This window comes from Mesoplodon bidens (genome assembly GCF_964165515.1).
Source record: "Mesoplodon bidens genome assembly, chromosome: 7".
Taxonomy (NCBI): Eukaryota; Metazoa; Chordata; class Mammalia; order Artiodactyla; family Ziphiidae; genus Mesoplodon; species Mesoplodon bidens.
This window is the reverse complement of record NC_138164.1, coordinates 43,222,460-43,247,816: the sequence shown is the minus strand read 5'-3', so window position 1 is coordinate 43,247,816 and position 25,357 is coordinate 43,222,460. Positions and strand designations below refer to the sequence as shown.

Sequence of the window (25,357 nt, the reverse complement as noted above, 5' to 3'; positions counted from 1 at the left end):
ATTCCCTTGAAGTTCATTTCAATTTTTGCATATATTAATAATTTGTTCCTTTTTGTTGCTCGGTAGTATTCTATCATAAGATTTTATCACAATTTGTTTCAACATTCATCCATTGAAAGACATTTGGGTAGTGGCCAGTTTTGGGCTGTTATAAATAAAACTGCTATGAACATTTATGTGTAAGTTTCTGTGGGAACTTAATGAAGTTTTTGTTTCTTTTGGATAAATGCTCAAGAGTACAATTACTGTGTTGTAGGGTGAATCTACTTTTAGGATTAAAAGAGACGGTCACGCTGTTTCTCAGAGTGGCTAAACCATTTTATTTTCCCACCAGTGATGTGAGATCCTTTTTCTATGTACTCACCAGCATTTGATGTTGTCACTATACTTTAATTTTCGTTATTCTCTGATATCTCATTATGGTCTGAATTTGCATTTCCCTAATGGCTAATGATGTTGAGCATCTTTTCATATGCTTCTTTGCCATGTGTATATTCTCTTCCATGAAATGTCTGTTCCTGTCTTCTGCCTATTTTCTAGTTGGGTTTTTTTAAGTTGTTTGGAGAGTTCTTTGTATATTATAGATACAAGTCATTTGTCTCATGTGGGATTTTCCAATATGTTTTCCCACTGTGTAATTTGAGTTTTCATCCACTTAAAATGATCTTCTATGAAGCATTTTTAACTCATTTTGATGAGATCCAATTTATCAATGTCTGCTTTTATTGATCATACTTTCGGTGTCAAGTCTAAGAATTATTCACGTAGTTCTAGATGCCAAAGATTTTCTCCTATTTTTTTTTCTAAAAGTGTCCTGCTTTTACATTGAAGATTATGATCCACTTTGATTTAATTTTTGTGTAAGGTGTGGAGGTTTAGGTTAAGGTTCATTTTTTGTTTGTTTTTGTCGAGGGATGTCCAACTGTTTCAGTACCATTTTTTGAAAAGTCTATTCTTCCTTGATAGCTTTCACACTGCTGTCAAGAACAAGTTAAATGTATTTATGTCAGTCTATTTCTGGGTTCTCTATTCCATTCCATTGATCTGTGTATCTAACCTCCATCATTACTGCAAAATCTTGAAATTGGGTAGATGAATTCCTCCCATTTTAATCTTCCTTTACAAATTGTTTTAGCTATTCTTCAGCCTCTTCTTACTATATAAATCTTAGAATAAGCTTGTCTATATCCACAAAAACCTTGAGGGCATTTTAAGAGTAACTCTGTTAAGCCTCTTAACTTGGGGAGAATTGACATCTTTATTATGTTGTGTTTTCTAATCCATGAACAAGGTATGTCTCACTATTTGTTTGGGACTTTTACATTTTTCTTCATCAGCATTTTGTAATTTTCAGTATAGAGGACCTATAAATGTCTTATTGGGCTTATATTTAAGTATTTATTTAGGTCAGTTGTAAATGGCATCACATATTTTTATTTAAGCTTCTACACATTTGTTATTAATATATAATTTGATAAAACTATTGATTTGTACTCTAAAACATTTACAAACTAATATTATTTCTCAAGCTTTTTGTGGATTCCTTGGTATTTTCTCCATTTAGGTTATCATCTCCTCTTCAGATACCGTTTTACTTTTCCTTATTTAATATAATAGTATATATTACTGTTCAACATTCAGTAGGATATATTCCTTCCTATTCAACGTAGTAGGAATAGTCCTTTTATCTTTTAAATAAATGTTTTAAAATTTTAACTTTTAAATTTATGTATTTATTTATTTTTGCTTTACTTTCTTACTAGAACCTCCATTAATATATTTAATAAAAGTGGTGAGGGCAGATATCGGTGCCTTGTTTCTGATCTTACAGAGAAAGCATTCAGTCTTTCACAGTTAAATATAATGTCGGTATAGGTTGTTTGTAGACGCTCTTGATGAGTTTCAGTATGTTCCTTTTCTATTCCTAGTTTGCTTGGGGGTTTTTTTCTTCTTTTTAAAAATTTTTTAACTTTATTATTATTTTTTACAACTTTATTGGAGTATAATTTCTTCACAATGGTGTGTTAGTTTCTGTTTTATAACAAAGTGAATCAGTTATACATATACATATGTTCCCATATCTCTTCCCTCTTGCGTCTCCTTCCCACCCTCCCTATCCCACCCCTCCAGGCGGTCACAAAGTACCGATCTGATCTCCCTGTGCTATGCGGCTGCTTCCCACTAGCTATCTACCTTACGTTTGGTAGTGTATATATGTCCATGCCGCTCTTTCACTTTGTCACAGCTTACCCTTCCGCCTCCCCATATCTTCAAGTCCATTCTCTAGTAGGTCTGTGTCTTTATTCCTGTCTTACCCCTATGTTCTTCATGACATTTTTTTTTCTTAAATTCCATATATATGTGTCAGCATACGGTATTTGTCTTTCTCTTTCTGACTTACTTCACTCTGTATGACAGGCTCTAGGTCCATCCACCTCATTACAAATAGCTCAATTTCGTTTCTTTTTATGGCTGAGTAATATTCCATTGTATATATGTGCCACATCTTCTTTACCCATTCATCCGATGATGGACACTTAGGTTGTTTCCATCTCCGGGCTATTGTAAATAGGGCTGCTATGAACATTTTGGTACATGTCTCTTTTTGAATTATGGTTTTCTCAGGGTATATGCCCAGTAGTGGGATTGCTGGGTCATATGGTAGTTCTATTTGTAGTTTTTTAACGAACCTCCATACCGTTCTCCATAGTGGCTGTACCAATTCACATTCCCACCAGCAGTGCAAGAGTGTTCCCTTTTTTCCACACCCTCTCCAGCATTTATTGTTTCTAGATTTTTTGATGATGGCCATTCTGACTGGTGTGAGATGATATCTCATTGTAGTTTTGATTTGCATTTCTCTACTGAGTAAAGATGTTGAGCATCCTTTCATGTGTTTGTTGGCAGTCTGTATATCTTCTGTGGAGAAATGTCTATTTAGGTCTTCTGCCCATTTTTGGATTGGGTTATTTGTTTTTTTGTTATTGAGCTACATGAGCTGCTTATAAATTTTGGAGATTAATCCTTTGTCAGTTGCTTCATTTGCAAATATTTTCTCCCATTCTGAGGGTTGTCTTTTGGTCTTGTTTATGGTTTCCTTTGCTGTGCAAAAGCTTTTAAGTTTCATTAGGTCCCATTTGTTTATTTTTGTTTTTATTTCCATTTCTCTAGGAGGTGGGTCAAAAAGGATCTTGCTGTGATTTATGTCATAGAGTGTTCTGCCTATGTTTTCCTCTAAGAATTTGATAGTTTCTGGCCTTACATTTAGGTCTTTAATCCATTTTGAGCTTATTTTTGTGTATGGTGTTAGGGAGTGATCGAATCTCATACTTTTACATGTCCCTATCCAGTTTTCCCAGCACCACTTATTGAAGAGACTGTCCTTTCTCCACTGTACATTCCTGCCTCCTTTATCAAAGATAAGGTGACCATATGTGCGTGGGTTTATCTCTGGGCTTTCTATCCTGTTCCATTGATCTATCTTTCTGTTTTTGTGCCAGTACCATGCTGTCTTGATTACTGTAGCTTTGTAGTATAGTCTGAAGTCAGGGAGCCTGATTCCTCCAGCTCCATTTTTCGTCCTCAAGATTGCTTTGGCTATTCGGGGTCTTTTGTGTTTCCATACAAATTGTGAAATTTTTTGTTCTAGTTCTGTGAAAAATGCCAGTGGTAGTTTGATAGGGATTGCATTGAATCTGTAGATTGCTTTGGGTAGTAGAGTCATTTTCACAATGTTGATTCTTCCAATCCAAGAACATGGTACATCTCTCCATCTATTTGTATCATCTTTAATTTCTTTCATCAGTGTCTTATAATTTTCTGCATACAGGTCTTTTGTCTCCTTAGGTAGGTTTATTCCTAGATATTTTATTCTTTTTGTTGCAATGGTAAATGGGAGTGTTTCCTTGATTTCACTTTCAGATTTTTCATCATTAGTATATAGGAATGCCAGAGATTTCTGTGCATTAATTTTGTATCCTGCAACTTTACCAAATTCATTGATTAACTCTAGTAGTTTTCTGGTAGCATCTTTAGGATTCTCTATGCATAGTATCATGTCATCTGCAAACAGTGACAGCTTTACTTCTTCTTTTCCAATTTGGATTCCTTTTATTTCCTTTTCTTCTCTGATTGCTGTGGCTATAACTTCCAAAACTATGTTGAATAAGAGTGGTGAGAGTGGGCAACCTTGTCTTGTTCCTGATCTTAGTGGAAATGGTTTCAGTTTTTCACCATTGAGGACGATGCTGGCTGTGGGTTTGTCATATATGGCCTTTATTATGTTGAGGAAAGTTCCCTCTATGCCTACTTTCTGCAGGGTTTTTATCATAAATGGGTGTTGAATTTTGTCGAAAGCTTTCTCTGCATCTATTGAGATGATCATATGGTTTTTCTCCTTCAATTTGTTAATATGGTGTATCACGTTGATTGATTTGCGTATATTGAAGAATCCTTGCATTCCTGGAATAAACCCCACTTGATCATGGTGTATGATCCTTTTAATGTGCTGTTGGATTCTGTTTGCTAGTATTTTGTTGAGGATTTTTGCATCTATGTTCATCAGTGATATTGGCCTGTAGTTTTCTTTCTTTGTGACATCCTTGTCTGGTTTTGGTATCAAGGTGATGGTGGCCTCGTAGAATGAGTTTGGGAGTGTTCCTCCCTCTGCTATATTTTGGAAGAGTTTCAGAAGGATAGGTGTTAGCTCTTCTCTAAATGCTTGATAGAATTCGCCTGTGAAGCCATCTGGTCCTGGGCTTTTGTTTGTTGGAAGATGTTTTATCACAGTTTCAATTTCAGTGCTTGTGATTGGTCTGTTCATATTTTCTATTTCTTCCTGATTCAGTCTTGGCAGGTTGTGCATTTCTAAGAATTTGTCCATTTCTTCCAGGTTGTCCATTTTATTGGCATAGAGTTGCTTATAGTAATCTCTCCTGATCTTTTGTATTTCTGCAGTGTCAGTTGTTACTTCTCCTTTTTCATTTCTAATTCTATTGATTTGAGTCTTCTCCCTTTTTTTCTTGATGAGTCTGGCTAATGGTTTATCAATTTTGTTTATCTTCTCAAAGAACCAGCTTTTAGTTTTATTGATCTTTGCTATCGTTTCCTTCATTTCTTTTTCATTTATTTCTGATCTGATTTTTATGATTTCTTTCCTTCTGCTAACTTTGGGATGTTTTTGTTCTTCTTTCTGTAATTGCTTTAGGTGCAAGGTTAGGTTGTTTATTTGAGACGTTTCCTGTTTCTTAAGGTGGGATTGTATTGCTATAAACTTCCCTCTTAGAACTGCTTTTGCTGCATCCCATAGGTTTTGGGTCGTCGTGTCTCCATTGTCATTTGTTTCTAGGTATTTTTTAATTTCCTCTTTGATTTCTTCAGTGATCACTTCGTTATTGAGTAGTGTATCCTTTAGCCTCCATGCGTTTGTATTTTTTTACAGCTCTTTTCCTGTAATTGATGTCTAGTCTCATAGCATTGAGGTCGGAAAAGATAGTTGATACAATTTCAATTCAAACAAAATTTTTTTTTAGCTAAGTAGTATTCCATTGTATATATATATATCACATCTTCCTTACCCATTCATCTCTTAATAAACACTTAGCTTGCTTCGATATGTTGTCAATTGTAAATAATGCTGCCATGAACATTAGGGTGCATATATCTTTTCAAATTAATGTTTTTCGGTTTTATTTTTTTCGATATATATCCAGGAATGAAAATGCTGTGTCATATGGTAGTTCTAATTTTTTTTACAAGTTTATTGGAGTACAGTTGATTCACAATGGCGTATTAGTTTCTGCTTTATAACAAAGCGAATCAGTTATACATATACACCTGTTCCCATATCCCCTCCCTCTTGTGTCTCCCTCCCTCCCACCCTGGACCCCTCTTTACCGCTTCCCAGCAGGTGCACTGTCCTCTCCCTGCTGGACTCTCCCTCTCCCTCCCATTCCTCTTCCACGGCCTGGTGGGAGAGTGGGGAGAGGGACAAGGAAACTTAGGGGAAGCAGCAACGTTTCAGCCTTATAAGAGTGAGATAATGGCTTCCGTGGTGGTGCAGTGGTTGAGAGTCCACCTGCCGATGCAGGGGACACGGGTTGGTACCCCGGTTTGGGAAGATCCCACATGCCGCGGAGTGGCTGGGCCCATGAGCCATGGCCGCTGAGCCTGCGCGTCCGGAGCCTGTCCTCCACAACGGGAGAGGCCACAACCGTGAGAGGCCCGCGTACCCCCCCCCAAAAAAAAATAAATAAAGAGTGAGATAAGTATGTAAAAAAAGATCCCAGGTACATCGACTCAGTGGATTAAAAAGTTACGTTAAAACACGCAATTTGGCAAAGCTCTTTGGCTGAATGTTTACTGACACTGTGTTCAGAATTCTGTACTGGGGGAGTACACGTCCGCTCCCCTCAGGCACCTTTGAGTCCAAGAGCCATTTGGAGAAGCTAAAATCATAGAAAACTACAGGTGCTCACACACCCTTCAAAGGGTGTCTACAACACACACACACACACACACACACACACACACACACACACAAAGGGCACCTTTGGATGTCACAAAGTCCATGGATTATCCAAAGCCTGCCCCTTGATTCCAGTTAAGAAGTTCTAGTCTACTTATCAAAATCTTGAGAATGTGGTATCACTGTTGACCCAGAGATTTCACTACCTGAATAAAAATGTCACATGTACAAAATACTAAATGGAAAAAACTCCAGTTCAACACAGATTATTCTTCTGAATAAAAATGTCACATGCACAAAAAGACTAAATGGAAAAATTTCCAATTCCAGACAGGTTATTTTTTTTTTTTTTTTTCTTTTTGCGGTATGCGGGCCTCTCACTCTTGTGGCCTCTCCCGTTGCGGAGCACAGGCTCCGGATGCGCAGGCCCAGCTGCCATGGCTCACGGGCCCAGCCGCTCCGCGGCATATGGGATCCTCCCAGACCGGGGCACGAACCCGTATCCCCTGCATCGGCAGGCGGACTCTCAACCACTGCGCCACCAGCGAGGCCCAAGACAGGTTATTTTTCTATGAGGGTAGGAAGTATATGGTAGCCGAGATGCAGAGAAGAAAATAGCCAACTCAGGGTCATGCAGTGTCACTGGAAGCTTCTTCTGAACCTCCCAACTCGTACTTCCACTCCTCCCCTTGGGGTCTGAGTCTTGCTTTTTTTCGTGGGTTTCCCTGGTGGCACAGTGGTCAAGAATCCGCCTGCCGATGCAGGGGACACAGGTTCGAGCCCTGGTCCGGGAAGATCCCACATACCGCGGAGCACCTAATGCCCGTGCGCCACAACTACTGAGCCTGCAAGCCATAACTCCTCAGCCCGCGAGCCACAACTACTGAGCCCACGCGCCTAGGGCCCATGCTCTGCCGCAAAGAGAAGCCACCTCAATGAGAAGCCTGCACACTGCACCGAAGAGTAGCCCCCGCTCGCCGCGACTAGAGAAAGCCTGCGCCCAGCAACGAAGACCCAACACAGCCGAAAATAAGTAAAACAAAAATCTTAAGGAAGGAAAACAAGAATTCTTATTGTTGTGCAACCATCCCGACCATCCATCTCCAGAATGTTTTCATCCTGTCCAAGTGAAACTCTGTCCCCATTAAACACTGACTCCCCACCCCCCTCCCAGCCCCTGACACCCACCACTCCACTTTCTGTCTCTATGAATTTGACCCATCTGGGGACCTCACAGAAGTGGAATCATGTAACATTTGTCCATTTGTATCTGACTTATCCACTTAGCTTAATGTCTTCGCGTGTCATCTGTGTGGTAGCCTGTGTCAAAATTTCCTTCCTAGACCCCAAAGCCAGTGTGGACAGTACACAGTGAGTGAGAAGGAAATAAAACCGTGGGTCTGAAGAAGTTCAGATGTTTGCCAAGTGCAGTGGGAAAGCAGTGAATGAGAGGTGTCCTGATCCAGTTTGCACTGAAAGAGGAACAATTGATTTTGGCTGCTGCATAAATGGATGGGGTGGGGATTCAGTAAGAGTGGAAGTCGGGAGACCCAGATAAGGTTAGGAATTTGGCGTGGTAGTCCAGGAAGACGATGTCTGAGAAGATGGAGAGAAGTAAACAAGTTCTCTATATTTGGAGGGAGAATCAGCAGGGCTCATCGGGGGATCAGAGTGCGGGGAGGTAGCGGGGCGCTATTCTGTTTACTCTGTGTGCACGTGTGTGCTTATGCCTCTACTGCTGAGACTTAATTGTTTCTACAAAGAAACACTAACCTTTCCTCTTAAAAGTGGAATTGTTAAATTTTCACTGTTCATACAAAGAAATGTCAATCTTTGAAAAATACATAAATGGTCTTTGTATCAATTAGAAACTTTCCTTCCTGTTTGTGGGTGAATAATATCTGTTGTGTGAATATACACACTACATTTTCTTGATCCATTCATCTGTCAGTGAACACTTGGTTTGTTTCCACAGTTTGGCTCTGAATCTTGCTTTTGAATTATTGTTTGGACTTTGATGAGAAGTATCTCTGTTGTTCAGGATGTGCCCAGAGGTTTATTCTGTCTTCTGATCACTTCCATATTTCTAATTAGCCCAAGCAATGCATACGTAGAGTCAAATCAGTTCATCCAAGGTGCAGGGACTGAGTGTCTCTTTGGTTTGCACTCGTGGACTTTCTGAGATGTTCTAGGTCTCAGAGGCCGTGCAAAGAGTGTCTGAGGTCCTCCAGAGCTGCCACAGCCTGGCTCTCCTCAGGGTCTGCACTGCTGGGAAAAGCACTGCTGCTTGAGGACCTGTGTCCCTCTGCTGTAGACGTTGCATTTTTAGGAGGCAAATGAATTCAGATTTGCGTTCATCATGCTTTCAACCATCACAGCTGATTGGGTCCTTGTATAACAAAACAGAAGTTCACTCTCCCTCTTGGCTAACAGGCTTTCAAATATTAGAAGGTTGGTATTCTGTCCCCATGAAAATTTCTCTTGTATACTGTGAAATACCCTGATTGCTTTATCTAGTCTTCAGATCTGGATTTGCATAATCCCACCCCACCGCACCTTGTCCAAATGTGCAACAGTCGGGTGGGACCCATCTTAAGATGTGTTGGTATGTTGTCCAAAAATGGCGTAAACAGCCCAGATTGAATGTGATGTTGTAAGTGAGCAGGACCTTGTGGGGCCTTCCTGGGACGGATTCTCCCCATGTCTTCTGCCTGCTTCTCGTCTTTAGAAAATTTTAGCCTCCTAGCCTTCTGTGAGTTGGAAACAAACAATTTAATCAGAGAAGGGAGAAAGTGCCAAAAGAAAGGAAAAGAGTCCCAGAAGACCAAATAATACTAGTGTAGCCGTTAAACAAAGTCAAGGACCTTTAGTTCCTCCTCAAGGGCTGTAGATACTGTTCTGAGCCACGTCCTTGGAGCTGTTTTGCAGAGACTGAAGCCCCCAGCAGGGGGGAGGAAGGTAACTGCATGCTGCCCACAAGCACGTAGACCCCAGACCAGCTGGAACCAGCCGGTTGATGATGTTGACCTCAGATTACCTCACCACCAACCAATCGGAAGAATGTCCACAAGCTGACCACACACCCCTCAACCTCCTCTCCCTCACCCCACTCGTTTGTAATTCACTTTAAACATTTTTTAAATTTTATATTGGGAGTATAGTTGATTTACAGTGTTGTGTTAGTTTCCGGTGTACAGCAAAGTGATTCAGTTATATGGACACAGATATCTATTCTTTTTCAGATTGTTTTCCCATTTAGGTTATTACCGAATTTTGCTTTTTTTTCGTGGTGCTGTGTGGCTTGTAGGATCTCAGTTCCCTGACCAGGGATTGAACCCAGGCCACGGCCGTGAAAGACCAGAATCCTAACCTCTGGGCCACCAGGGAACTCCCTAGGTTACTACAGAATATTGAGTAGAGATCCCTGTGCTCTACAGGAGGTCCTTGTTGATGTCCTGTTTTATATATAGTTGTGTGCATATGTTAGCCCCAACCTCCTGATCTATCCCTCTCCCCCACCTTTTCCCTTTGGTAAACATAAGTTTTTTTTCTATGTCTGTGAGTCTGTTTCCGTTTTGTTCAGAAGTTCATCCGTATCACTGTTTTAGATTCCACACAGGAGTGGTAGCATATGGTATTTGTCTTTGTCTGACGTCCTTCACTTAGTCTGATAATCTCTAGGTCCATCCATGTTGCTGCACATGGCATAATCTCATTCTTTTTTATGGCTGAGTAGTATTCCATCACACATATGTACCACATCTTCCCTATCCATTCCTCTGTCGATGGACATTTAAGTTGCTTCCATGTCTTGGCTATTGTAAATCGTACTGCTATACATATTGGGGTGCGTGTGTCTTCTTGAATTATGGTTTTCTCTGGGTACATGCCCAGGAGTGGGATTGCTGGGTCCTACGGTAGCTCTAGCTTTAGTGTTTTGAGGAACCTCCACACTGTTCTGCATAGCGGCAGCCCCAGTGTACATTCCCACCAACAGCCTCACCCCATCTGTAAACACCTTTCCCTGAAAGCCACGGGGGAGTGGGGGCCTTTTGAGCCCTAGATACCTGGACCCCTTGCTTGTTGCCCTGCCATAAACGCGGCACTTTCCTTCACCGTGACCCGTGTCCGTAGACGGGCTTTAGTGCGTGCGGGCGAGTGGACCCAAGTGTGGTTCCGTAACAGCGTGTTTGGAGATCAGCAGAACTGTCGCCTCTCCTCCTCTCTCTTCCTCCTGCGGATGCAGTTTAATACAACAACGGCTGTAGCTCTAGTGCAGAAATATCAGTGGGGTGAAGCAGAAGGGCTTTGTCAATACAGTCCTTTGGGCATGAGAGTCCCGTGGAGAAAATATTCCAACACAGATGCCTGGACCCAGCCTCACAGATTCTAATTCCACAGCACTGAGCCAGGGCCTAATTTTAACCTTCTCAATGGACATGCTTCTGATGTGGAAATGACTGGGTGGGATGTGCCACCCAGGCTGGTGCAGTAGGGGGTCTTCAAGGCATCGTTGAATGCAATAAGCAGGAGGGAGGTGAACCGTGACCTGGATTTCAACCAGGCAGCCTCTGGCAGGGCTGTGGCCGGGCCATGGGTCCACAGCTGAGCAGACGTCTGTGTCAGCCTGCAGTCCTCCTGCCAACGGGTCCGTGACAAGCCCTCCAGCGGCCTGGTGCTGCTGCGGATGAGCAGCCCTGGGATCGGAGTTCAGCCCAGGCACCTACCTGCTACATACATAGTGCATGTGCTTGTGAGGAAACCGCCCTCTCCACCAGGAAGCCTGGAGCACATCCTCCCGTACAGCCCTCAGAGGGGACCAACCCTGCTGACACCTTGATCTCACACTTGCAGCCTGCGTAAATGTCGGACAGTGCATTTGTGTTGCTTAAGCCCGCCAGTGTGTCGTATTTTGTGACGCAGCCCAAGTAAACTGCTACGACCTGTATTTTGAATAAGAAGGAATTCACATGAGGCGGTCACTTTCCTGCTTCCCCTGCCTTTATTTTTTATTTTTATTTGTAAAAAATTATTTATCTCTCTTAGGCTGCATCGTGTCTAATTGCAGCACGCGGGCTTAATTGCCCCGTGGCGTGTGGGATCTTAGCTCCCGGACCAGCGTTCCCAGGCTTTGAACCCACATACCCTGTATTAGAAGGCGGATTCTTTACCACTGGAACACCAGGGAAGTCCCTCCCCTGCCTTTAAATTAAGACGTGTCGCTGAGCTTCAAAGAAGAGCCTGTCCTTTTCTGTTAGATTACAAACTTGAGTTTTCTTCTTAAACAGTGCGTTTCCTGGTTCTGGTAGATGTGTTAGTGTTGAAAAAAATGGTTGAGAGACTTTAAGAGGAAAATGATTTTACAAATCCTGAAGATGGGTGCCAGTTATCTTGATAAAATTGGTATGTTAAGAGACCCAAAATAAACAGGAGAAAACACAGGCAACTACTTAGGAAATGCAGGATGGGAAAGGCTTCTTCAAGTACAGTGTCCAAGCTGATGAAAAGTATGAAGTGAAAGTGAAAGATTTGAACACAAAATATCTTTTTAAGTGTCTGTATAACAGAATGTGAGAGTAAAAAATTAAGTTAAAAAGATAAAGAACAGGGATTGACAGATACACACTTTTATATGTAAAACAGATAAACAGTAAGGACCTACTGTATAGCCCAGGGAACTATGTTCAATATCTTGTAAGAACCCATAATGGAAAAAAGAACCTGAAAAAGAATACATATATTCTTACATAAATACATGTAACTGAGTCACTTTGCTGTACACCTGAAATATTGCAAACGAAGTATACTTCAATAAAAATAGATAAGTGACAAAGTAGGGAAAATATCTGTATTTAATAGAAATGCAGATACAAAAAGAGAAAGCTTTATATTGTAAATATCCATATATATGAAGAGATCTTAATGAAAGCAAACTAAAAGGTGGCCATTGGTGCTTCTGGTCAAGGTGAAATCGCAGGGTCCAGGTTTACCCTCCTAGCTTCAACAACTTTAAAAAGGGGGAAATGTATGAAATGACAGTTTTTCGCCTTTTGGAGAGAGGGGTGAGTCGTGAGAGACATCAGCTCACTGCTGAACATCCTGTTCATTGGGATGACTCCGTACTTATTATTCCCTTTTTTAGAGCATTTCCTGAAGACAGCTTGTAATAGAAAGACTTCCAGAGAGTGTCCAGGGCAGGGGGCTGGGGAGCCCAGCATGTCTCTGGGCTGGAGGGATAGAGTGAGGTGTTGAGGTGGGCACAGCAGCTGGGGTTCACAGGCCACCCCAGTCTTCTGCTGAGACACGGTCAGTGCACGTGGGTGAGGTGAGAACTGGAGGCCTGGTGGCGTGCTCATGGGCGCACTGCCCTTCCAAGGCGCTTCCCAGCAAGGTACTCCGTGTAGCTGATGTCCTTACGTGGTGAACTTGGAAAATGCGAGAAATGCGCCCTGGAGGTTTGCCAGGCTCAGGCTCAGAGGAGGTGTGGTCGCTGTCATTCCCACACAAGCAGCATTTCATCGGTGAGAATTCAGGCAGAGGCCACAGTCAGCAGCAGCAAGAACTGGAAAAGACCATTCGTGGCTCTAAGCAGCCACTTCCAAGAGCAGTTTTGGAGAAGCACACATTTTGTGCAGGATTCATTTAATGTGGCAGTTCAGCTGGGGAAATCAGGAATGGGTTAGGTGCTTATTCATTTGCATGAATCATCACTTCTTATTTCCGTTTTTAGAGGATTTCCTCAAGACGCATGTAATAGAAATACTTCCTCTGTCCCTTTCGTAAGTATCTAAATCTTTTTAAAAGCTAAATCAGTCCCTTGCCAGCATTACAACCCAGGAATGTTTATGTTAAGGACCTGAGAGCTATCTTCTTTATCTCTCTGTCACCAGGGGAGTTTAGGCTAGGTGTTAGGCACTTTCCTCTGAGCTATAAGTACGTGCTTGTCCTAGAGATAGGAGAAGTTGTCTTTCTCCTTTGGATAAAGGGTATTAACTAGCATGGACAACCACCGAGATGACCAGGTGAATTTAGGATGTACTCTGAAAGAATGTATGCCATTTTTATGGTGGTGTCAAGTCTATTCCCATGAGGCAAGTTCCCGTTTATCTTGAGAACCTGTATGCAACAGATTTTATCTGCTGAGCTATAAAAAAAAAAAGGTGAGGTTGATTTCATTTGCACAAACATTAGTGGTTCACCTGTGGGTGCACAGCACAGTCTGGTTTAATGGTTATTCAACAGTAAAACCGTTTTCTTTCTCTCTACATTTGTGGAGAGGATTTTCTCGGTTGGCGAGAGATTTTTTATTTTTATTTTGTGTGTTCGTTAATTAATTAATTAATGAGACTGTGCTGCACAGCATGCGGGATCTTAGTTCCCCAACCAGGAATCAAACACGTGCCCCCTGCAGTGGAAACTAGGAGTCTTCACCACTGGACCACCAGGGAAGTCCCTGGAGATTTTATTTTTACCTTTTCCCCTAGCAGCTTTTAAGGAACAGTTGGCCAAGAACACAGTTATATTATTTCACCCCCAGTGATAAATAGTGATAAATCATTACCCTTCTGATTCCATTTTTGAAAAATGATATTTTTACCTAACATAAACAGTATCCTCTTTAAGAGGTAAGATCCCAGGTATCTGTTTTCTGTTTTCGGTTTGTGTGTACGTTCTGATTTTCGTACAGTTTTTAATGCGTTGGTTGTGTAATCTAAACAGCTACAGTTTCTATTTTCTTTTCCTTCCGTGGGCAATATTAGTTTGTGTCATGGCTGGGCATTTATTGTATTCTAGGGTTTGAATGAAAGTTGTAGCGTTTCAGTTAAGCGAACATGATACCCTCCTTCCCCTCTCCTGGTGGTGGGGGAATCTCAGATGTAACCCGAAATGTCCCAGGGCCGGGAAAGGACCAGGGAGCCTGGAGACCATCACACAGCCCCCACTTGAGGCCACACCTTTCCTTGATCCCTAACAGGAGTGAAGACAAATGGGCAATGGAGTCCCTGGTCCAGGCGGCACACCCTCGCAGCACAGCAGCACTTGAGCGCCAGATGAGAAGGAGACATTTCATACGCTCACTATCTTGACGGCACGGAGACTTCGGGGAGGCTTCTGGAGTCCGGGTACTTGTCCCGTGCTCCTGGCGGGCTTTGGCAGGCGGACTTCGGGCGTCCGCCTGCGCAGGTGCGCCTCATGATTTGTGCGTGTTGGCGCACGCGCACCGTCGCCGCCCCGCCCCCGCTTCCTGTGCGTGCCCAGGTCGTCGCTGGCCGTCGTTCCCCCGTCTTGGCCTCTTGCGGGCGAGCATTTCGGGGCCTGCGGGGCGGTACGCTGTCCGGGCCGGCCGGCAGCCCGCGGGAGCGGGCTGTGCGGGCGAGGGTTCGCGTGGGCCGGGCGGAGGCTGGAACTGCGACCTCCGAGCTCGAGCTGCGGAGCCCGCGTTTGGGCCGGAGTGGCCGGGCGGCCGGCAGCGGTGCAGTGCCCGACCATGTGCAGCGCGGGGCCAAGCGAGGTCCCGGGAGGGACGTGGGCCCAGAGCCGGCTCCTCTGGCCCAGTGGTCTCGGGAGGCGGAGCGGAGGGACCCCGAGAGAGGAGCGCGCCCGAGGAGCAGCCCCCGGACCGGAGCCTCGGGAGCCCGGGGCCGGTGAGCGAGTCCCGACGGGGTAGGTGTTGCGTCTGCAGGCCTGTAGTTGGTTGTGGAGCCTGCGGCCCTTGAAGAGCAGGGCTTGGGGTAGCCCGCCCCGGGCCCCGCGGTAGAGCCACCTGGAGGGTTTGACCGCTTCCCGGAGGTGGAGGGTCCGGGCTGGAGGACAGGGCTGGCTGCTCCAGATGGGGCTCCCCTGGGACTTGTGAGCTCTGGGTGTCCTGGGGGAGCAGGGTCCACAGGCTCGGCCGGGACGTGCCGCGTCTTCCCCTCCGTCCAACCCCGATCCTCCCCCTCCTCCTCGTCCTCCCCCGCCTCCTCGTCCTCCCCCTCCTGTCGCCGTCTCGGCATCTCGCACGTATGTCTCAAGGCGCGTCAGCACCTTGGTTGTGTAATGTAAGCGTCCGCCGACCCCCTGGGTTGTGCCCTGTGGAGTCGCACAGTGTAATCGGTGCAGGATGAGTCTGCAGGGCTTCTGTCCTGCTGCCTCGGGTGAGGAAGGAAGCGATGGGGCCTGAGAAGGGAGATGACTTGTCCTAGACCCTCACCGGGTGTGCACGTGGGGTCGCTCACAGGACTCCAAACTCCTAGGGCAGGTGTTCTGTCCACTTAAAGTCAGCTTTAATAAAAGATGTTTTCGAGCGTCGCACTTAAGTTTGTAAAGTTTGTACAAATCATTGCAAGACTGAAACGCACCTGAGTGTGTCCCTTTATTCTGGGTATCCTGTGGATGTTGTGATCTAAGTTGTTAACAGACTGAGAAGAGATAAACTATAAGCGTTTTTTAATTTCATATTTAATGACGGAGGTTTATTTTAATAGGATTCAATGTACACTCGCTACGGAAAAATAAAGTATCCCCTCAGGTACCAGAGTCACGTGGGAGTTACAGACCTGAGGGTGGTTGCTCCCTCCTTATTCTCACAGGCCCTTCTGAAGGTGAAAGGACGGGTCTCCCACAGGTGTCTCTTGTGGAGCGCGGGGCGGGTGCTCGTGCACCCCGAGCCGCTTCAGTCGTAGCTTCACTGCCTGCGTTTTCCTTCTCCAGGTCCGCCTCCACTGTCACAGTCCTGCACGTTGTTCCAAGAGCAGCGGAAAATGAGTCAGCCTCTGGTGAGTTTTGCTGTTTACGTATTTACCTGCTGCTGTTCTTTTGTGATAACACCTTGGGAGGCGAATAGTTCAAAAGTTAAAATGGGAAAGTAGGAGTCGGTAAAAGATGTGGTTAGACAAAGTGTAGAGGAGCAGGTCAGCACCAAGTGTTTCTGGCAAGTTCTGCGTGTAGATCCCAGGATCCTCTTAGAGCCACAGTACAAGCCTCGTGTTCTTGACATTTGTGGCAAAACACCATCCCTTGCTTGACTTATATGGTCCTGCCAAATCACTTTTGTTCTCGAGCGTTAAAAGGTTTCCCTGAGGATCCCGCTGTAGGCCGCGAGCCTTCCTGAGCAACAGCCCCTAACGTGTTGACGTTGGTGCCTTCCTCGTGCTTCCTGTAAGCCGAGAGCGTGCTGTCCAGGGAGCACTCAGTGCATATAAGTTGTCTGTTCAGTAGAACACCGTTGTCATATAGGTACATTGTTTTCAGTGCTCAGTCGAGGGATGCAATGAGGATCATCTGGAAGAACAGCCTTGTCACCCTTCCAGTAAACTGCGCTCTTTGTCTCTTACAATCTCAGAGGGTCGCGCTACACACCATGCAGTGAGGTCTCTGGCAAAGATTCTTGTTTCCCAGCTGAATTGTATCGTGCAGCCTGCGGTCTTGGTTCTGCCCCTCCACGGAACCTGATCCGGTTGAGGTGACCTGGCATCCAGCATACAAAGCAGTGGAGATTTGCCAGTCGTCACCTCAGACCACTGTCGCCTTGCCATCTGCAGAGTCTGCGCTGTTGGTTTCTGTGACAGATCTCTCCTTGCTGTCTTCCTGACTGACTCTGTCTTCCGCCCTCTGTGTGTGTTGTCGTTTCTCCCTTGGTCCATGACTCTCCACCCCGTCTGATCTCACCCTCTGGCGCTTTTCACCTCCAGCTCTGTCAGGTCTCCCACCTGGACCAGACAGATGCCTCTGTCCAGCCACTTGCCAGCATCTCTATGGCGTTTGTCCAAAGGGCACCTCGGATGACTAGATCCAGTAGATCCAGAAATGATTATTTACAGCTCCCCTGCCCCTTGCCTTGTCCTGTTGTCTCTGGCGGCTCATCGTTGCATCATCCAGCCTGTCACCTGCCCAGACAAATGAGTTCATTCTAAAGTCCTTCTCCATCCTCTGTTACCACGTTGTAGTGTGAGGCTTGTTAATGTCGTCTTCTGAATGGTTTTTATTCGTTCTCCTTCATCCCATACTTGCTACCATTAAAACAGCTTATCTGTTCATTTCTGTAGTTACAGAAACTTCTTTTCTGTGCCGCTACCTCTTTCGTCCAGCAGCTCAAGTGTATTCTCCACGCTGAGTATTTCTCCTAAAATATTAATCACAGCGTTTTGTCTGCATGTGGGAAGCACTTTAGAGGTTCCCTGGGTGACTGGACAAACGAGGTTGCCGTTCCGCGGAGCCAATAACCATCTAGCCCAGCACTGGGGGGAGGTCCTAACTCGCCGATGATGCGTTTGGATGGATCTGTGGGGTAAAATCCTGATCGGAGAGGCTTAGGAGAGAGGAGTGGGAGAACTGGGTTTGTTCTGGTCCCAACTTTTTCAAGACATTTTGCTGTGACGGGGAAAATAGCAACTGGACAGTAGCTGGGGTAGGAGCTGAGGTCCGGGGAGGATGTTGTGTTGTGTTGTGTTGTGTTGTGATGGGAGAAATAACAGTGGGAATGATCCAGTAGATGCGTGTGGGGGAGGGGAGAGCTGCTGCCCGTGGTCCTGGAGTGGGGAGGGGATGGCTGAGCAGGGTTGCAGGTGGGGAAGCCCTCTGATGGCTTCTCTGTTCTCAGGGAAGCAGCTCCTCAGCTGAGGGTGAGGGTGAGGTTGGGGGTTTGAGGGGAGAGCAGAGCTCTGGGGCCCAGCTCCATCGTGACCATCAGCACACACAGTGCATCCAGCTGGGAAGACTGTACTTGCCTTCCCTGCCTGAAAAGCCATCTCCTTTCTTAAATGTGGGAGTAATTACTCTTTAGGGAGCCTGTGTAATTACACGGGTGCTGCTCAGCTCAAAGCGAATTGAGTGCCAGTTCTGGCCACGGACATTTTCTTCTCTGCTGTTGGAAGGGTCCCCAGAGGAAGTGTCCTGCTTGCCTGGCTCTTGGCCTCGAGGACCCTTCACAGCATCTAGTGTTGTGTCTTTTATCTTTGACATAAGCATCAAATGTCTTCAGTTTCTGCATGTGATCTTAAGAAGCAATTCTCTGCTTCCAGGAGCTTCTGTGCTCCTCGGGAAAGGCACTTCACAGACATAATTACAGGAGAGCTCGGGAATCCTGCCCGTCGATACATAGGGAACTCCAGAGTGCTGACAAAGCAGAGCCTGCTTTTATTTATTTATTTATTCATTCATTTTAATTTTTTATTTGTTTACTATTTAACTTATTCAGTTTCGGCTGCGTTGGGTCTCTGTTGTTGCGCGCGGGCTTTGTTCTCTAGTTGCGGCGAGCCGGGGCTACTCTTCATGGCAGTGCGCGGGCTTCTCATTGCGGTGGCTTCTCTTATTGTGGAGCACAGCTTCTAGGCATGCGGGCCTCAGTAGTTGCGGGTCGTGGGCTCAGTAGTTGTGGCACGCAGGCTCTAGAGCGCAGGCTCAGTAGTTGTGGTGCACGGGCTTAGTTGCTCCGCAGCATGTGGCATCTTCCCGGACCAGTGTTCGAACCCGTGTGCCCACCATTGGCAGGCGGATTGTTAACCAGTGTGCGACCAGGGAAGTCCGAGAGCCTGGTTTTAAATGCATTGTCAGAGCACGTGGCTCAGTGACTCAGGGAAGGGGGACGGCCCTCAAGTGCCCAGGACTTGGGTAGCTGCAGAGGTTGGCGAGGCTCTCAGAGCAGCGTGAGGTGGACTGGATGAGGCTCCTGAGGTGCTGGTAAGGACCTCCCTCCTTAGGATGTGGGCCTCCCGTCAGGAAGAGTGAGACGTGAAGGCAGGCAGACCCTGAGTTTGACTGAAGAGCCTCCCCTCTGTGCTGGTTTTGGTTTCTTCCTGTAGAGAAACTGAAACCTTGTAATTGGGACAGTGAGTCATCTGATCAAAAGATGTCATGTGTAGAGACTGTGGACGGCATGAAACGCGGGGTGGGGTGTGGTGGGTCAAGTCAGGGGGACTCTGGGCTCCAGCGCGGTGCCCGACAGGAAGGGGCGAGGCCGCGGCGTGTTCCCGCTCATCCTAGGCCCCGGTAAGCAGTATGGACGTTCCCTTGGGGTTTTTCTGAATCGTGAATGAGGTTGAGAGTATTGTCACGTGCTTAGAAGCCGTTTCTTCTTTTTAATTGGTGGACAGTCTTTAGCGCAGCTTTAGGGTTATAGGAGAATCAGAATCGAGCAGACAGCGCTTTCCTATACCCGTCCCTCTGGGTTCCCTCCCTTGGTAACGTCTCTGGCCTGTGTGGCGTGTCATCTCAGTGATGGATCGGCATTGACACCTAATTCTCCCCTGGAGTCTGTAGTTTATATCAAGGCTCACTCTCTGTGTCCTACTGTTCAGGTTTGGACAGGTGTGATGACCTGCAGCCACCACTGCAGTGCCACCCAGAACCATTTCACTGCCCGAAACATCCCTGGGGGCCACCTTCCCTACCAGTGCCCTACCAGAACATCCTACCAGTGCCCCCAAGCCCCCGACAGCTGCTGGTCTTGTTACTGTCTGTGTATTTTTGCCCTTTCGAGAATGTCACATAGTTGGAGTCCTTCATTCTGTGGTCTTTTCAGACTGGTGTCTTTCTGTTTTTGTATGAAGGGCCTGTTCATGTCCACTGCCCGTCTTACTGCCCCAATGCTTTCCTGTGTTTTTTTTTTTTTTTTTTTTTTCTGTGCGCGCGCCTCTCACTGTTGTCTCCTCTCCTGCTTCGGAGCTCAGGCTCCGGACGTGCAGGCTCAGCAGCCATGGCTCAAGGGCCCAGCCGATCCGCGGCATGTGGGATCCTCCCGGTCCGGGGCACGAACCCGTGTCCCCTGCATCGTTTGGCACTGGAAGGCTTCCAGAAGCCTCCCCCTTCCATTGCAGCTGAGGAAGCAGCTCCTCAGCTGAAGGTGTGGGTGAGGTTGGGGGTTTGAGAATAGGCAGTTGGAAGAACTCCTCAGTCTGGAAGACACGATGTGGGAGGGAATCTGAGTAGCTCATGTAACGTGTGTATAGATTATTCACTAAATCTTGAGTTAGCTCTTAAGATTGAGAAGCAGCAGCATTAGGGAATAATAAGCGAGCTGTCCTCCACATCCTAAGACACGGTACCAACTGAGACTATAAATCTGCAGGTCCAGATTCATTCACAGATGGTAGGCTGATGGGAAGCTGTTAGCCAGAGTTGGGGGTTAGGGAGCAAATCCCCAACTTAGATTCTGTAGAGGGTAACAACCTGCCTCTCTCATGCAGGGGGAGATGGAATTCTCAGCTCCATGCCTCAGGACTCCGGTCCATTATCATGGCTGTTGTAATCTGTTTCTGAAGTGGTCTTTTCTACAACATTGAAAAAAGTGACTGCATTATCCTGAACATTTTTATCAAGTAACAAATCAGCTGATATAAATGCATAAAGTTGGCTGAAAGCAGGCCAGGATTTCAAAGCCCCTTCGGCATGTCTAGGTTGGGCACACGTCATGGAGCCTAAGAGTTTATTTAGATGGGGAATCTTAAAAAGCTGCGACTAAAAGTGACCATGAAATCATCAAACTTTTAAGTTTGAAAAAGGCTCATTCTTTTTCATATGTAAAAAAGCATTAACTGAGTCATTAAAAGAGCTTTTTAAAAAGCCTGTCAAGAGAGTGACAGATACAGAAATTTAAACCCATGCCTCTGGGGCCAGTGCTCTTTCTGTCATAAAATGTTTCTCCCTAACATTTGATGAATCAAAACACACACACACACACACACACACACAGACACACACACACACACACACACACACACAATGTTAAGACCCAGTGTTCACTCTTCAACTTGCTTTCAACCATATGGAAACTTTATGGATTGAGTCTTTCAGATATTATTTCAGAGCAGATAAGCCAAACGCTATTTCTCTCACCTGGCTCCAAGCACTGTTTAGTCTTCTCCAACTGGGTGTAATTATTCACTAGGGATCTCACCTATTGTTCAACACTCAAACTTGTGATGGCCATGCTGTGGACTCCATTGTCTTGAGAGGAAAGTTTACACACCAAAACATTTGGGTGGGTGAAAGGAACACAGGAGAGGAGACTAGAGGAAAGGTATCGGTAAATATGTAGTGAGTTGTTGCTCTTCTACCTTGATTATGCCTGAATGGCTATTTTTATTAACATGAGCTTGTGCTACATGCTTGATGCATGACACACGCAGACTCCCTTAACTTAGAACATAATTGTGGCACATGTATCTCCAGCTACAAATATAGATACCAAAGAGCCTAAGGAGCTCTGAGAGTCACATACCTTCATTTATTTTTTTGACTTTTTCTTCTTTTGTGAGAATTGAATAGAAATAAAAGCTAAAAAGTATCCCTTATTCACCTAGCAATTTCTTCTCATCTTCCTTTTCTCAGGTAACATCTCTAGGAATCCTCCCATACCCAGGAAAAGATAGTTTCTCCTGCTCTTTACAATCAAAACCCCCTGGGCAACCCTTTCTCATACCTTTTATAGTAGAGTGTTGAATTGTGGATTTACTTGTCTGAATCTTCTTGAACCTGTGAGAAAATTGAGTGCAGGGGCTGACTCTTCCAACGGTGTATCTTCCAGTGCCAAGCACAAAAGAGTCAACTAACATGTAGCTTTTTAAAAAAAGTATCTTGTACATATTGTAAGTGTTCAATACATTTGTACATCAAATACATGAAATAATCAAGGCTGAGAAATATGATAGGAAAAAATTAATATTAAGGAGGATTTATAAATGAGTAGAAAGGGGATTTTAGGGAAGAAATCATGATTTAAGATTATTGTTTTTTTTTTAACCTGGTATATGTTGCGGATTGCTATAGAAGAAAAGGCAGTTCAATACTTTGAAAATGTGTGAAGTCTATATTCATTAGTTCATCAGCTAAAATAAGGTGGTATGCCCATAGCTGCTCATCTTTCAAAAATTTTCATAAATGTCAACTTGTTGAAAATATTTTTGAAACTAATTTTTCTTTACCTTTTAAATTCTCTTGGAATTAAACATGGTGATTTACCACTAAGGCCTTCAAGATGTATTAACTTATTTAGGCCACCATAATAAATTTGAGAGAGTCTTTGTACAGAGATGCATTTTAAAAAACACAGTTAATCACCCAAAAGTAATTTATAAAGGAATTCAAATTTTAACCATTACTCATAAAAAAAGGTGAAAAAAGGAATTAAATTCATAAAAAGTTGAACATTCTTAAATCTTCATCCCCCTACTCAATTTTCTTGTAGTTCACAGTGCTGCAGAATTCCTAATGCAGAAATCCTCAATTATATCCAGCACTTTTTGGCTTTTCCCTTTTCTTTACAAACCCTCCATTATTTTCTTTTTCTTTTTTTTAAATATCTTTTTTGGAGTATAATTGCTTTACAATGGTGTGTTAGTTTCTGCTGTATAACAGAGTGAATCAGCTATATGTATACATATATCCCCATATCCCCTCCCTCTTGCGTCTCCCTCCCACCCTCCCTATCCCAGCCCTCCAGGCGGTCACCAAGCACCCAGCTGATCTCCCTGTGCTATGCGGCCGCTTCCCACTAGCTCTCTATTATTCTGTATTTGGTAGTGTATCTATGTCCATGCTACTCTCTCACAGCGTCCCAGCCTAACCTTCCCCCTTCCTTGTGTCCTCAAGTCCATTCTCCACATCTGTGTGTTTATTCCTGTCCTGCTCCTTGGTTTATCGGAACCTTTCTCTTTTTTTTTAGATTCCATGTATATGTGTTAGCATCAGTATTTGTTTTTCTCTTTCTGACTTTCTTCACTCTGTATGACAGACTCTAGGTCCATCCACCTCACTACAAATAACTCAATTTCGTTTCTTTCTATGGCTGAGTAATATTCCATTGTATATATGTGCCACAGCTTCTTTATCCATTCATCTGTTGATGGACACTTAGGTTGCTTCCATGTCCTGGCTATTGTAAATGCAGCTGCAATGAACATTGTGGTCCATGACTCTTTTTGAATTATGGCTTTCTCAGTGTATATGCCCAGTAGTGAGATTGCTGGGTCGTATGGTAGTTCTCTTTTTTAGTTTTTTAAGGAACCTCCATACTGTTCTCCATAGTGGCTATACCAATTTACAGTCCCACCAACAGTGTAGGAGGGTTCCCTTTTCTCCACACCCTCTCCAGCATTTATTGTCTGTAGATTTTTTGATGATGGCCATTCTGACCGGTGTGAGGTGATACCTCATTGTAGCTTTGATTTGCATTTCTCTAATGATGAGTGATGCTGAGCATCGTTTCATGTGTTTGTTGGCAATCTGTATGTCTTCTTTGGAGAAATGTCTATTTAAGCCTTACGCCCATTTTTGGATTAGTTTGTTTGTTTTTTTTGATATTGAGCTGTGTGAGCTGCTTGCAAATTTTAGAGATTAATCCTTTGTCAGTTGCTTCATTTGCGCATATTTTCTCCCATTCTGAGGGTTGTTTTTTCGTCTTGTTTATGGTTTCCATTGCTGTGCAAAAGCCCCATAGCAGTATTGTGAGTGTCACTGAAGCAGACTTGGGTCCACTTATCCACGTGCAATAAACCCAATCTACTGACACTGGGTTGTGGTGAAATAAAGTGCCGTGTTTTATTGTAACGCACCATACAGAGTCCGGGACACCTAGTACTCAAAAAGCCTCATTTTCCTGATGGGTTTCAGCAAAGTGTTTTTAAAGGCAAGGTGAGGGAGGGGAGTCCCAGGGTATGTGATCAGCTTGTGCACGGTTCTCTGTTTGGTTGATGGTGAGGTTTCAGGACAGTGTCACAGGGGTTAACGTCATCAATTCTTTGGCTCCAGTAGGCCTGGGGGCTATGTGCTCATGGTCATTAAGTAGTTAACCTTCCATTTGGTGGGAGTTTTAGCATCTGTAAAGCAGGAAATGTGCATCAAATACTGTTATCTATGTACTTCAGAGAGGAGCTAAAGTAGAGGATATGGGGGAGGGGTCTATCCTAGGAAGGCCCCATAGGGTCCTCCTCTGTTATATGAGCCCTGATGTTCTTTCCAAAATCCTCTTAAAGTTGAAGACAGACAGATTGGGTTTCCATTTTTTGCTACCAAAAGCATCCTAACTTATACACTTGGCATAAAAATACTCTACTAATTTGGTACCTGCTCAGAGGTCTTGCTCAGGGCTGTACACAACTCCAGCTTGTGTCATTCACATTGACATTATTATGAATGGGAGTTGTGCAGTCTCCAACTTTCATAGTTGTAAAAGGCTGTGCTGCTTTGTATCTGCTCATCTTTCCAGCTCCCCTTCAGTTGTCTTACATATGTGAGCTACAGTTGAGTCAGTTCCAACTACTTTTGCTCTCCAGAGGAACCATGGTATTACTTGGGGTTTTTGTGATCACTTTGTTCCCAATGCCAAATACAGATTCTTCACAGTTTGTTCATCTGACAGAGTCGTGTTTATTCTTTGATGGTCTTCTCAGATATCACCTTTACTCTAAAACTTTTCTGGTCACATCATTTTCCTGCCATAGACCCTAGGCACTCATAGTAAATGACTTTATCAAATGTAAACATAGCACTTTGTGTACCTTTCTATCAATGCATCTCATGATGCTTTTTTATGTTAGTCTTCTGTACTGACCTATGTGCTTTTTGAGCAAACAGATTTTTCTAATTATGGCCTAGTAGAGGAAACCCTAGCACACAGCAGATGCTTAAAGGACTCTCTCTTTGTGGACTGTTTAATGTATTCATTAACACTCATAATTCACTGAATGAACCAAATCATTTAATATTTACAGTTTTCCACAGCAAGATCTTTTTCGACCCACCGCCTAGAGTAATGAAAATAAAAACAAAAATAAATAAATGGGACCTAATGAAACTTAGAAGCTTTTGCACAGCAAAGGAAACCATAAACAAACTGAAAAGACAACCCTCAGAATGGGAGAAAATATTTTCAAACAAAGCAACTGACAAGGGATTAATCTCCAAAATACACAA

The 25,357-nt window shown here is 44.4% G+C and overlaps 1 protein-coding gene across 1 annotated transcript in view; it reads left to right on the top strand.

Annotated features, from left to right (window-relative positions):
• Positions 1-25,357, top strand: part of LOC308620772 (uncharacterized protein) — a gene marked incomplete at its 5' end in the record, with an annotated part of 72,520 nt that overhangs the window by 300 nt on the left and 46,863 nt on the right. The window contains 2 exons of the mRNA XM_081240679.1: positions 14,564-15,130; positions 16,160-16,224. Of these exons, the coding sequence (XP_081096805.1) occupies positions 14,564-15,130; positions 16,160-16,224 (632 nt within the window). The remainder of the gene's footprint in view (positions 1-14,563; positions 15,131-16,159; positions 16,225-25,357) is intronic.